At 35.1% G+C, this 11,674-nt stretch overlaps 2 protein-coding genes across 3 annotated transcripts; one reads left to right on the top strand and one right to left on the bottom strand.

The window, feature by feature from the left end:
- Nucleotides 1-445: 445 nt before the first annotated feature.
- LOC111368529 (protein RETICULATA-RELATED 6, chloroplastic-like) lies at nt 446-8,882 on the top strand. The gene is given in 8 exon segments (XM_022989810.1): nt 446-845; nt 847-1,112; nt 1,533-1,662; nt 2,396-2,926; nt 6,918-7,025; nt 7,108-7,656; nt 7,971-8,084; nt 8,441-8,882. Coding segments are annotated over 8 exon segments (2,169 nt in total). The 5' UTR covers nt 446-521; the 3' UTR covers nt 8,588-8,882.
- A 173-nt stretch (nt 8,883-9,055) lies between these two features.
- Nucleotides 9,056-11,100, bottom strand: LOC111368530 (arogenate dehydrogenase 1, chloroplastic-like). Of its 2 annotated transcripts, XM_022989811.1 has the most exons (7): nt 10,805-11,099; nt 10,539-10,707; nt 10,272-10,427; nt 9,912-9,994; nt 9,768-9,837; nt 9,525-9,599; nt 9,056-9,419 (listed from the first exon to the last, which is right to left on the bottom strand). In XM_022989811.1, exons 1-7 carry the CDS (start codon nt 10,966-10,968, stop codon nt 9,321-9,323), a joined length of 816 nt encoding a protein of 271 aa, XP_022845579.1. In that variant the 5' UTR covers nt 10,969-11,099; the 3' UTR covers nt 9,056-9,320. The 2 variants fall into 2 exon arrangements, with proteins under 2 accessions (XP_022845579.1, XP_022845580.1); XM_022989812.1 differs by lacking the exon at nt 9,525-9,599 and having other exon boundaries at nt 10,805-11,100.
- Nucleotides 11,101-11,674: the final 574 nt, after the last annotated feature.

Below are 11,674 nucleotides of genomic sequence, written 5' to 3'. Positions count from 1 at the left end.
TCTCTCTTATTTTCAATCACACAATCTTCCATAAAATAATATTACACGCAAATCGAAAATTTTTCCTTCTTTTTCAACTACTCATTTTTCTAAAAAATACTATTCCCCCCATTTTCATTTTCAGATAATGGGGGTCAAACAGGGGCTAAGGATAATATTGGTATGGGATTTGTCTGAATATAATACATTTTTAAAAAAAATAAAATTATAGTAGAAATAAATGTAAAGGGAAATATATTTATAAAAATTTTAAATAAAATTAGCGATTCCTACATATATTTTCAAATTTATTTAAAAATAGTTTAGAAAATCAAAGGACAACTTGCTGCCAAAATCTGAGCCACGTTGTACCGTTGTAACCACAGAATCGAATTATTAATCTCACCACTAAAATTACGCATATCTGCCACGTCAGAAAATCAAAAAAAATAAAATCAAAACAACCACAAGGCTCAAATAAAATACGTTATCAATTGGACCACCTCCGGTGCCCGGCCGATAACCGGAAAAAAAACACAAAAATGAAACCCGCCACTCTTCAATGCTCAAGTCTTAAACCACGCATAAACCCAATTCGCCGGCGATTTAATCAGAATTTAACAAAATTTGCGCCGGAATATTCCATTCGGCGGCTCAGTGTATCTGCGACGGCCAGTGGCCGTCAGGCGAAACGGCGGGATGTGATCATTACTCCATTCATTGCTATTGGAGCTTGTGTTCTACAGTCGGCAGTGGCCAAAGCTGAAGATAAATCACCGGCGGAGATAGAGACGCAGACGCATAAGGTGGTGAGTACTACGGCGGACGGGCAGCAACCGGCGGCGGTGGAGGATGAGGTGATAAATTTCGAGGATATATGATGCTACGGTGATAGGGGAGCCAATGGCTCTGGGGAAGGACAATAATAAGGTGTGGGAGAAGCTGATAAATGCTCGGATTGTGTATTTAGGGGAAGCGGAGCAGGTTCCCATACGAGATGACAAAGTGTTGGAGCTTGATATTGTCAAGAATTTGAGAAAGAGATGCCTAGAAGCTGACCGCCCGATTTCTTTGGCTCTGGAAGCTTTTCCATGCAACTTACAGGGACAGCTCAATCAGTACATGGAGAAAGGGTTGAATTTCTCACTCGAAAGCAAAATTTCAATTTTCATTTTATGACATTAACAATTTAGTACAGTTTTGAATCAGTAAATAATAATTTTGGATTAATTTAGATGCAAGTATATGGGCTACACCTCGGGAAATTATCTGTAAATAGGCAGTTTGGACTTGGGGGGTTAGTATCAATCGGTCAGCTGGTTAATGGTTTATATCTGAGGATTTAGATAAGTAAATTGCATAAGAACTGGAATGATTTGTGTTCTGTGAGGAACTTGGAGGTTATGAGTGTCTTTAATATTATACTTGCCCTTGTTTGGTTTAGCTAAACGAAAGGGGCTTTACTATTTTTGATATTCTGATTCTCATTTACTTGAAATCATAAAATTATTCCTGGCATTTTGTAGTTCTAATCTTGGGATAAATCATGTCAGGATTGATGGAGAGACCTTAAAGTCTTTGGTAACATATTGGTCACCTCAGTGTTGGCAAGAGTACGAGCCTCTCCTAAATTATTGTCGTGATAATGGGGTTCGGCTGATTGCATGTGGAGTCCCGCTTGAGGTTCGATCCATACTAATGGAATCTTATATTATGGTTAAATTATGACAGAGGAGTAGGATGCACATACACATATTCAGCTAAAAAGTTATATCAAAATCTAAGTTAAAGTCAACAATTAATTTTAGCCACACGTTTCATGGGACCTACAACTTCTTAAGCATTCCATCAACTTTTATCAAAATCTACTAAAAAATTGATTTTTTATCTAAACCAAACAGGGGCTATATGTTTTTGTGAAGCAACATAGTGTTTCTTTCTTATTTAGAATGTTAATCATACTTGATGAAGGGAAAATAAATATCAACCAAGAAGATCTTCATATTGTCTAGTGTGAGATTTTTCCACAGGAATGGATAAATTCATTTAAAGCAAACGTCATAAAATAATTTTTAGCTTGCATTAATGTTTATCATGTTTATCTAAATTCTGTATGATATGATAAATTTTGATTCCTTATGCAATCAACATTTTTCATAAATTAATATTAGGTTTTTTGAAAAAATTCAAGTGCAAGATTTCTTTGATGTTATCTCTTTCAAATATAATCATTATCTTTCAGATGGGCAAAATAATAACCTCTATGATCACTGGGCATGGTTATTTACCAAGCTTTGTTGTGTTAATCTTCTTGTTAAGTTTTCTCTTTCAAATTGATTACAATGTCTAAGTTCCGCTATTTAAAAATGAAAGGAATTGATTAAATCAAATATTATCTGTCATTTTTGTCCGGTAGGTCCTTCGTACAGTTCAAGCTGAAGGCGTCCGTGGGCTTTCTAAATCTGATCGTAAAAAATTTGCTCCTCCAGCTGGTTCAGGCTTCATCTCAGGTTTCACTTCTATCTCTCGGAGATCATCTATTGACATAACTTTTCCCAATCAATCTGCTCCTTTTGGGCCAAGCTCATATCTTTCCATACAAGCAAGAGTTGTTGAGGATTACACAATGTCCCAGACTATTTTACAAGCTGTGAAAAATGGTGAATCTAATGGTATGCTAGTAGTAGTGACGGGTGCTAGCCATGTTAAATATGGATCAAGAGGAACTGGGCTGCCGGCAAGGATTTCAGGGAAAATGCAGAAGAAAAATCAAGTGGTTATACTGCTTGACCCTGAACGACAAAATATACGGAGGGAGGGAGAAGTCCCAGTTGCTGATTTTTTGTGGTATTCTGCAGCTAGACCTTGCAATAGAAATTGCTTTGATCGTGCTGAAATAGCTCGAGTGATGAATGCAGCTGGCCGGAAGAGAGAAGCCTTACCACAGGTTAGTTCCCCCTAGGTCCTTTTGGAAATATTTGCTCCTACATTTTTGCATACATATCCCTTTATGTATGTTTTTGAAAACTTTGAACGGTTTCGTAACTGTGCTGTTTGATTATATTTTCTTGGAGAACAATCAATTTTTCACCTTTAATATAGATTGTTGGCATTTTTATGTTTACCAGTGCTAGGTTTTAAAGTTGTTGGCACTCTGTGAACAAAAGTATAATTGTAAAAATATTTTAAAAAGTCAAAGGGTCAAGCGGCAAGTTATTTAAATGAGTCAAAAGTCATTGGAATTGTCTTTGGAACAAAGAAAAAGTTGCTGGATTTTCACTAGGCCACTTTAAAATTTTTGCTCGAGTGTAAAAAATAAAATGTACTTTGCTAGCTGTCGCCTGCTCTTTGCTCGAGCGAAACAATGTCGCTCGCTTGTTCGTGAGCTTTCGCTCGAGCGTACCGAAAAACCCTATTTTGCGAGTTTTGAGACTTAAACAGGCCTATACTACCCAAAATATCCAATATATAAATAATTGCGCCTCTTCGCGAAATTTATTTGATTGAACATTGTGAGAAAAACTTCATATACTTCATCTATATCATTCAATCATTTCATGCTTGAGTGTTGCAATTGAAAAACATCAAAACACCACAAATCCAACACCAAAACTCATACTTCTTGAGCATCTGTAAAATGTTGAAGATCAAGGAAGGTAACCAGAATTCGATTGTTGGAGAATGAATTCTCAGGAATCCATAGGAGATAGACGAAACCAGAAAGTTGGGAGTTGGTGTAGGAGCACGCAACCAGGAGGACTTTGGGGAATTACAGTCAGGAGGTCAGATTGTACTAGTGTTGGTCGAGTCTGGTAGTACTGTAAGTTGATTTGTTAATTGTGGATTCTTACTAACTTGGGTTCGGAGATTTTAATCCTGTAAGGGATTTTCTTCGTCAACAATTTTCCTGTGTCATTTACTTTTTTTGCTATTTATTATATTGCGACAATTCAACATATGATAGTATGTATGAGAATTCATCTGGATAAATTAATAACTGTGAATTGTTGCAATTATTAATTAAATATTTTAAATTCCGCATAATCACCTATTCACCCCTCTTTAGGTGTTAGTTGGGTTAAACAGTATTATTTTCAACCAAGACGAACAGTTCATAGCCAAAGACAAGTTGAATCGAGTCTAAGTCACGTAGAGCAAGTGTATCAAAATTGGATATCACTTTAGAGATGGAGCGCCTTAGAATAAATAAAGGTATAAATATGTTGACTTTCTAGTGAATTGTGCGGGTTCCACGAGTCTAAGCAACAATTTGCTTTCCCATCTCAATCATAGATTTCTATGGTGTGATGAAGAAATCATGTATGTGTCTGTGATCCAAAGAAATTGACCTGTTTAAATTGTTAGAGGCTGTGAGGAAAAACTTTTGCGAATAAAATTATGACTGTCCTAGTTAATTTTTGGAAATAAAACTAGAGAATATATAAATATCATAAAAGTACTGTTAGATCGAGTTTGTCTTTATTTCTGTTAGAAAACCAATATTTAATGCAACTTATTGCTTCAAAGATTCTTACTCATTAGACCTCTATTCTAACAATGTAGGCTGATAATCCTCTTGTGGTTGGAAACCACATGTTCAAAAAACCAAAGGAGCTTTTTAGCTTATCACTTGATCATTGCTTTCAAAAGCATAGCAAGCTTAACCATTGAGGCTAGCCTCCAACATGAGGCCTTTACTAAGCTCCTTAAAACTTTGTCTTGAGTGCCATGTTTTTAGGCTTACTCCTCGACTAACTTTTGGATGACTTTCTTATTTTTTCTGGACTCAACTTTTTGGGTTGGTTTATTATAGCCAAGAATCTTTAAGGTTTTGTTTGGGCTATTTTAAACACAACCTAAACCCGAATACTAGAAAAAGGAACTGAAGAAGATAGCAAGTGAAGAAACCGTGTCCTAGTTCCTATAACTATATTGTGATAAACCCTTTCCTAAGTGAAGTTGACACTTTTCAGCAGTAAATGTCTTTTAACAAGAGACCTACTCTTTCTTTCTTTTGTGCTTTCCTTCTTGTTGTCTCTGTACTTTTGTTTCCTTTTTTCTGCATTTGTAGGGAAGGAGAAGTTTCTATTGAAAGCGGATTATGATGAAATTAATAGGAAGAAACTAAGAGTGACATAAAGGATGATAAGGAAATCAAATATGCTAATGATTTATATAGGTTTTTTGTAGTAGTATTCGATAAACAATATTGTTAAATGATTACTAATTTGATGATTTATTATACTTTATTGATCTATTTTAAGTTAGACTTTTTATTTTGATAAATTACTTTGTTAATTGAATTGATTATTGCTATATTGAGAGATTAAGATATATAGAATTTCCCATTCCAACAAATTTTCTTCTACATCGAAAAGTTCTAGTACCTGGGGATTAAAGCCACCAATGCGAGAATGTTCTGGGTAAATCCTACATAGGTTAGATATAAAAACATTACTCAATATATAAGGACTTGGGCTACTCCACTTGATAAGGTTGACTTTTTAAGATGGAACCTTGAAAACTTACAGAAAATGAATTAAAAAAAAAAAAATCCTCCTTGCTATTAATCATTGTTACAATATAATATATAAGGTTCTCTATGTCAAGTAAGGGGAAAATCATGGTTCAAGATTGCACCAAAATATGAAAATGCTCTCTACACACTTTGGTAACAAATCTCAAAGAATTAGGCTTAATATATTTTAATATTGCTGGATTTCCATTCATGCATGATGGTATCTTGTCTTGTGTAACTAATCTATTTCAGTTTAGGTTGAGAGCAAAACCAAATATGTGTTTAAACTTTAAAGCAACAATAATTGTGTGTAATTTTCGGCTTTCTTAACTGAAGAATCAGCTTTTAATGTAAATGAAAGGCTAAAATAAAATGCATAAGAAAATCTATTTTTTCACTCGTGGATTCCTTTCTTCTCTAGTTTAGTTCAAATGCTTTGAGCATATTAATCTTAAAGTTATGGCGGTGTATAGCCTTAAACTGTAAGATGTTCAAGAAGTATCCTGATTATTGTCATTAAGAAATAGTATTTGCCTTATTGATTTTCAATGAGGATTTAAGCTCCTTGTTGGGTTGAAAGCCTTGCAAGTCGTCTGGAGATTAACCTCAGCCAATTGAAGAGTCACTGTTTAATTTAAGTTGAGGCCCAAGATACATAAAACTTTAAAAGATTGCAATGATTCATACCATTCTCCTTATCTGTAACTTTATTCAAATGTAAATAATTGTTTGGAATTGACTTGGAGATACTGCGGTATGATGCACTCTTAAGTTTTGTGAGGTTCCAGTTTTGTCTCCTAGACATTTTCCTCAGAAATTATGAATGTCATTGGCTAGTCTAGTGATTTGTGGTTGCAAGTTCATGTTAAGAATTATAAACCTTTACCCTATTCCACCGAGAGCAATTATTTTGATGAAAGAAAAATAAATACTCAAGAACACACAAGATTTGTAAAGGTTCGCCTCAATCTGAGATTATGTGCTCTCACGTCGCTAAATTAATTCACTGTGAAGAAAAATGTTTACAATAGAAAATCGCACTCCTTTCTTCTCTAGCCCCCCCTCTCTTTTTTATGATAATAATAAAGTTTAAGGATGGCTCCCTAGTTATAAGAAAAATTAGGGCAAAATCGAAATATACAATACTCCAATTCTTTAATAGAATTTTATAAGAATACAAATTTCTAAACAGACCTTGGATTGAATTTTGGTCTGAGGGCTTCGCCCTCGATAATTAGGATCGGCAATAATAAGTATCCACAATTTAACAATCAAAGTTTTGAGCTCATTATTAAAGCATCATGGAAGAAAGAATAGAAGTTCAATTTATGTGACGAGTCAAAAGTTGTTTTGAGATATTTAACCTGAAATAGTATGTCTTTATTCAAACCATTATGACAAAATTTAATGTGTTCTTCAGGACCTTCAAAAAGGTCTAGATCTTGGTCTTGTATCACCAGAAGTGCTGCAGAATTTTTTTGATCTGGAGAAATATCCTATCATCTCGGAGCTAACTCATCGTTTTCAGGTAAGCTGACTTTAGTGTATCTTGTTTTGCCCTTCTTGTAATTTCATGTAAATAAATTGATAAAGGATGCATCACTGTGCAGGGTTTCAGAGAAAGATTACTGGCAGATCCTAAATTTCTTCACAGGTTAGCTATAGAAGAAGCTATATCAATCACGACTACCCTTATAGCGCAGTGTGAGAGGCGTAAAGAAAATTTCTTTGAGGAGCTTGATTACGTTACTACAGACACATTAAGGGGAATAGTGGTTGATTTTTTCACTGTGTGGCTTCCCGCTCCCACTTTTTCGTTCCTACAAATCGGTGATGACATTGATGCACCTGATAGTATAGAAGCATTAAAAGGTCTTTTGGGGTCTATCCCAGACAACGCATTTCAGAAGAGTCTTGCAGGGAAGGACTGGAATTCGAATCAGAGAATTGCATCAGTACTTTTTGGAGGTCTCAAGCTGGCCAGCGTTGGATTTATTTCTAGCATTGGAGCAGTGGCTTCCTCAAATATATTGTATTCAGTGCGGAAGTTTCTAAATACATCCATTGCTGGCAAGCAATGGAACAAACGATCACCAATATTAAAAACAGCACTTGTGTATGGATGCTTTCTTGGAACATCAGCAAATCTACGATATCAGGTTCAGTGAGGTTTTCTTTTTCTTCTATCAGTCTGACTTTGTTACTCTGTTTACCATTTGATTTGTCTTATTTGACATTCCTAACTGGATAGTGGTTAATTCTGTAAATGTGCATAGAGGTTAGTTGTATTTGTATCATTGCTGCATATGTTAGATGACTTATCCATTCAGCCGTAAGACCTACTGCATAGGTCTTCCTGTAGTTTCCTTCTGCCATTTTTTCCTCATGGTCCCTCAGTTTTCCAGCTGTTTTTTTGTACAAGCTTCAACTCCAATTATACAATGAAACTAATGTTCATATTGATTGTATACAGGTTATTGCAGGATTAGTGGAGCATCGGATTTCAGAACAATTCACAGATCAGACATTCCTTGTAAATATGATATCTTTTGTAGCTCGAACAATCAACTCTTACTGGGGAACTCAGGTAAGATACATCTAGTGTTTGAGAACATCTAGGATAAGATGTATTGAATTTTAACTTCATCTTCATGAGCATGTCTTTTATGTCAAATCTAATTGGTTGTATCCTCTTGATTCTGAAATCTGTATAAAGCATCCATCTGAACTCACTTCTTCCAATTATATATACCTGTAATGACTGCAGTAAGCAAAATCTTGAAAAATATAGGTTGCTGTTCTGTACTTGAAAGGTGGTTTTTTTTTCTTTAAGCTGCAGCACACAAATTGAGTTGGTTTTAAACTTCATGATTTTGTATTTTGTACTCCTTTGTATTCTGCTTAATAGTTAGCTGATGTTTATCGTTCTTTTTTTTGTTGCAGCAATGGGTTGATCTTGCACGGTATACAGGACTTCAGGCACGTAAGAGTGAAGAAATTCCCTTTTGCGATCCAGATTCTTCAAATAATGCTGCTTTAGAGTGCAACATCTCAGAAGATGCCAACACTGATGAAGTGCACAGTCAGTAGATGATACATTTCCCGTCACACTGTCTGTATAGCTTCTGGCATGACCGTTAAGGAACGGGTTCCAGTTTTTGTGCATACTGTGTTCTTCAAATTTTGGCTAGCTTACATATTACAATGATGGGAAACAGAAAACCATACTACCGAACCATTGTTGACATAGCACACTCAATTTAGTCTATCATTTTTGTGAACCTCATAATTCCTTTCTCAATTTTGTATTGCCCAAACTACAGATCAATCTACGTATATTTTTTTAAGAACCTCATGATTCCTATCTCAATTTTGCATTGCCCAAGCTACAGATGTTTAAAACTTGCCCTGCTGTTTTGATGACTTGAGGATATTTAAAGTTCAATTTTATGTTCCTTGTGAAAAATATGATTGGATATGTTAGTGTAGATGCAAAAATACAATTGAACATGATCTCCATATTCATTTTGTAGAAGAGACCCGAATTTCAAGAGCAAATTCAAAAAATATGGGGAGCTAAGCTATGCATTGCTGAAATCATCAATCAGTTATTCAACTAACCAATCTGGAACAGTCAAATAAGGGTCCATACTGGGAATGAATTATTTCTCTTTTGATAAATGTACAGTTTGAATAATTTTGTTCAGACTTGTTTTGGGTAACGATAGGATGATTCTCTCAAGATTGCTATCAACTTCAAATTGGTAGTCCGAGATAGTAAGAGACTAATGATAAAATGTTCATCTGCTGATATCCTTCTCCATCAGTTGTAAGGTGTGTATATGCTCTGATCTAGCTCCTCATTCATCCTCTTTATTAGCTGTTGCTTGACGCTCTCTAAAGCAAGTTCTAGGTTATTGAGCTGTGTCATGAATTTAAAACTCAGATTCTTGAATTGCTTTAAATACATGATTAGAAGACAAACTATTATAGATAGTTTATGCAAGTATCAGAGAGAATTCCCTACCTGCTGTCTGGCAAACCTATTATAGATAAACAAGCCACTAAACAGATCAAAAGTGTCTCTTGTTGCGCTCTCCTTCTGCATGTAGTTCCATGTTAGTGTGTTTATGCTTCATCTATATTTTATCTTCACCCTTTTCACTTATTTCAATATAATGAATGTCTAAAGATATGGATTAAGTTGTAATAGTTACTATATGAAAAATGAAAATGGAAAATTTATGCAAGTATCAGAAATTGAGCATACCACTTGAACAAGCTTCTGAAATCCCTTCGTGTCTATGGATGTTGGTTCGACTTCTACTTCGGACAAGACCCTGTAAATAGAAGAAATCTATTATGTTAGTTGCCTTTCTTGTAACTGTTCCGACAATACATGAAGAATGTATACCTGCCAATAGTGTGGGTGAGAAATTGACTTTTTGCTGCTAGTTTATCATGCTCTTCACAACTCATTTCCATCATTCTGCAACCCTATGCAATTAATACTTAATCATTTGTGTGCATAAAACATCTGGTTTCGAATGCAAGTATGAATAAATCTCGTAGTTAATTATTACGATGTACTTCACTGGTATTCTGTTTTCTTGGTGAATTCTGATTTTTTTGGTAAAATTTCTCATTCTGGGAAGTAATTTCCTTGTCATGGCATGAAATTACAATATGATCAATATATCTCTGGGATGCATTTTGTGTTGATCAAGGATATTAAAACACTTACTGAGATCTGCTACAAGAAATTAGTGCTTACCTCACTTGCAAAAATCTGAAGGAAACTGGAGCATGTAACTTCATTTCTTATTCGAACTCTATCAAACATAAAAGTCAGGTCTTTCCACCCATCTTTCCCGCTCTCTGGCCCGAACATCGGGTGAGTGCAGAGCACATCCGAATCTTGGGGCACGACCTTTATGAAACATTATATTGCTACCCATGTTAGATTAAGAGCCAAAATAAAGAAAACTAAAAAATAAAAAAGGTCATTTGTATTGAAATATTGAGCAATTTGCATATATACTTGTAGCAGCAGGTCTCTTGGGTACTCCTTAACTGAGAGTACATCGGCGAATAGTACGGGCTGCTTCAAGGCATGGAATGAAATTGACTCGATGACTTGTGACACCGACAGGATTGATGTGCATAGCAGTATAACATCGTTGTTTGATTCAAGAAATGCAATCATATCTCTGTTCATTCGTAGACATGTATACATTTTAGCTTATCAGCAAGCTGTGTTTTGGAAAATTTACATGGTTTTTGGAAAACTTCGCGCATAGCTTATACCTGAAAAATAGGATGCCCAAGTGAGTGCAGAGGTCCGTGTAGTCTGATCTTGAAGTGGCCCTTATGGAATGGCCTTGTTTTACCATGGTTTTTGCCAGGAACTGTGCAAAAGGGCCAAAACCTATAATGCCTATCTTCAGTGTATTTTGTGAAGGGGAAGACATGGCGAGAGAGAGAGAGAGAGGAGGGGGAGACTGGAATTAGGTTTTGGATTCACCTTTAGTGCAACGGAATGCTAGAATCTGTCCATTTGATAAAGTAATTGCCATACATCTTTTGTCCTCATTACTTTTTGTGGTTCCAAATAATAATACTTCTGGATTCCATTCTATAATTGTAGCTATTACTTTATATATATATATATATATATATATATAGAGAGAGAGAGAGAGAGAGAGAGAGAGAGAGAGAGATGAGGGGGAGACCGGAATTAGGTTTTGGATTGACCTTTAGTGCAAGGGAATGCTAGAATCTGTCCATTCGATAAAGTAATTGACATACATCTTTTGTCCTCGTTACTTTTTGTGGTTTCAAATAATAATACTTCTAGATTCCATGCTATAATTGTAGCTATTACTTTATATATATATATAGCTTTTAAGCTTGAACAAACAAGAATTTTGATGAACTTTTCAAAGTAAATAAATTATAAGGGTCAAAGTAAAACATGACCCATTTTTAATTTTCATTTATAAACATCATATAACGTTACTTTTTCCATACTAATCTCTTTTTCTTGAATGTGCTGCACATCCTCCCACATTCTCCATGCTTCTCTCGGATAAGTGTCTAGGCCTTTAAATATAGACATTTAGGAGTTTTTATGATTAATTATGACCTAATTTTGCGTATTTATTGTTTATTAGGTAA

The sequence above is a fragment of the Olea europaea genome, chromosome 19 (assembly GCF_002742605.1).
Source record: "Olea europaea var. sylvestris chromosome 19, O_europaea_v1, whole genome shotgun sequence".
NCBI classification, from domain to species: domain Eukaryota; kingdom Viridiplantae; phylum Streptophyta; class Magnoliopsida; order Lamiales; family Oleaceae; genus Olea; species Olea europaea.
Note: the sequence above shows the minus strand (reverse complement) of the source record. Positions and strands in the feature narration are given on the sequence as shown.

What these genes read in the sequence shown, in the direction of transcription:
- LOC111368530 (XM_022989811.1), bottom strand. Translation starts at nt 10,968, where the DNA reads ATGTCTTCCCCTTCACAAAATACACTGAAGATAGGCATTATAGGTTTT. An exon ending in TTCAGATTTTTGCAAGTGAG is followed by an intron (nt 9,995 to 10,271) that starts GTAAGCACTAAT and finishes TTAATTGCATAG; the next exon opens with GGTTGCAGAATGATGGAAAT. An exon ending in ATAGGTTTGCCAGACAGCAG is followed by an intron (nt 9,420 to 9,524) that starts GTAGGGAATTCT and finishes TTCATGACACAG; the next exon opens with CTCAATAACCTAGAACTTGC.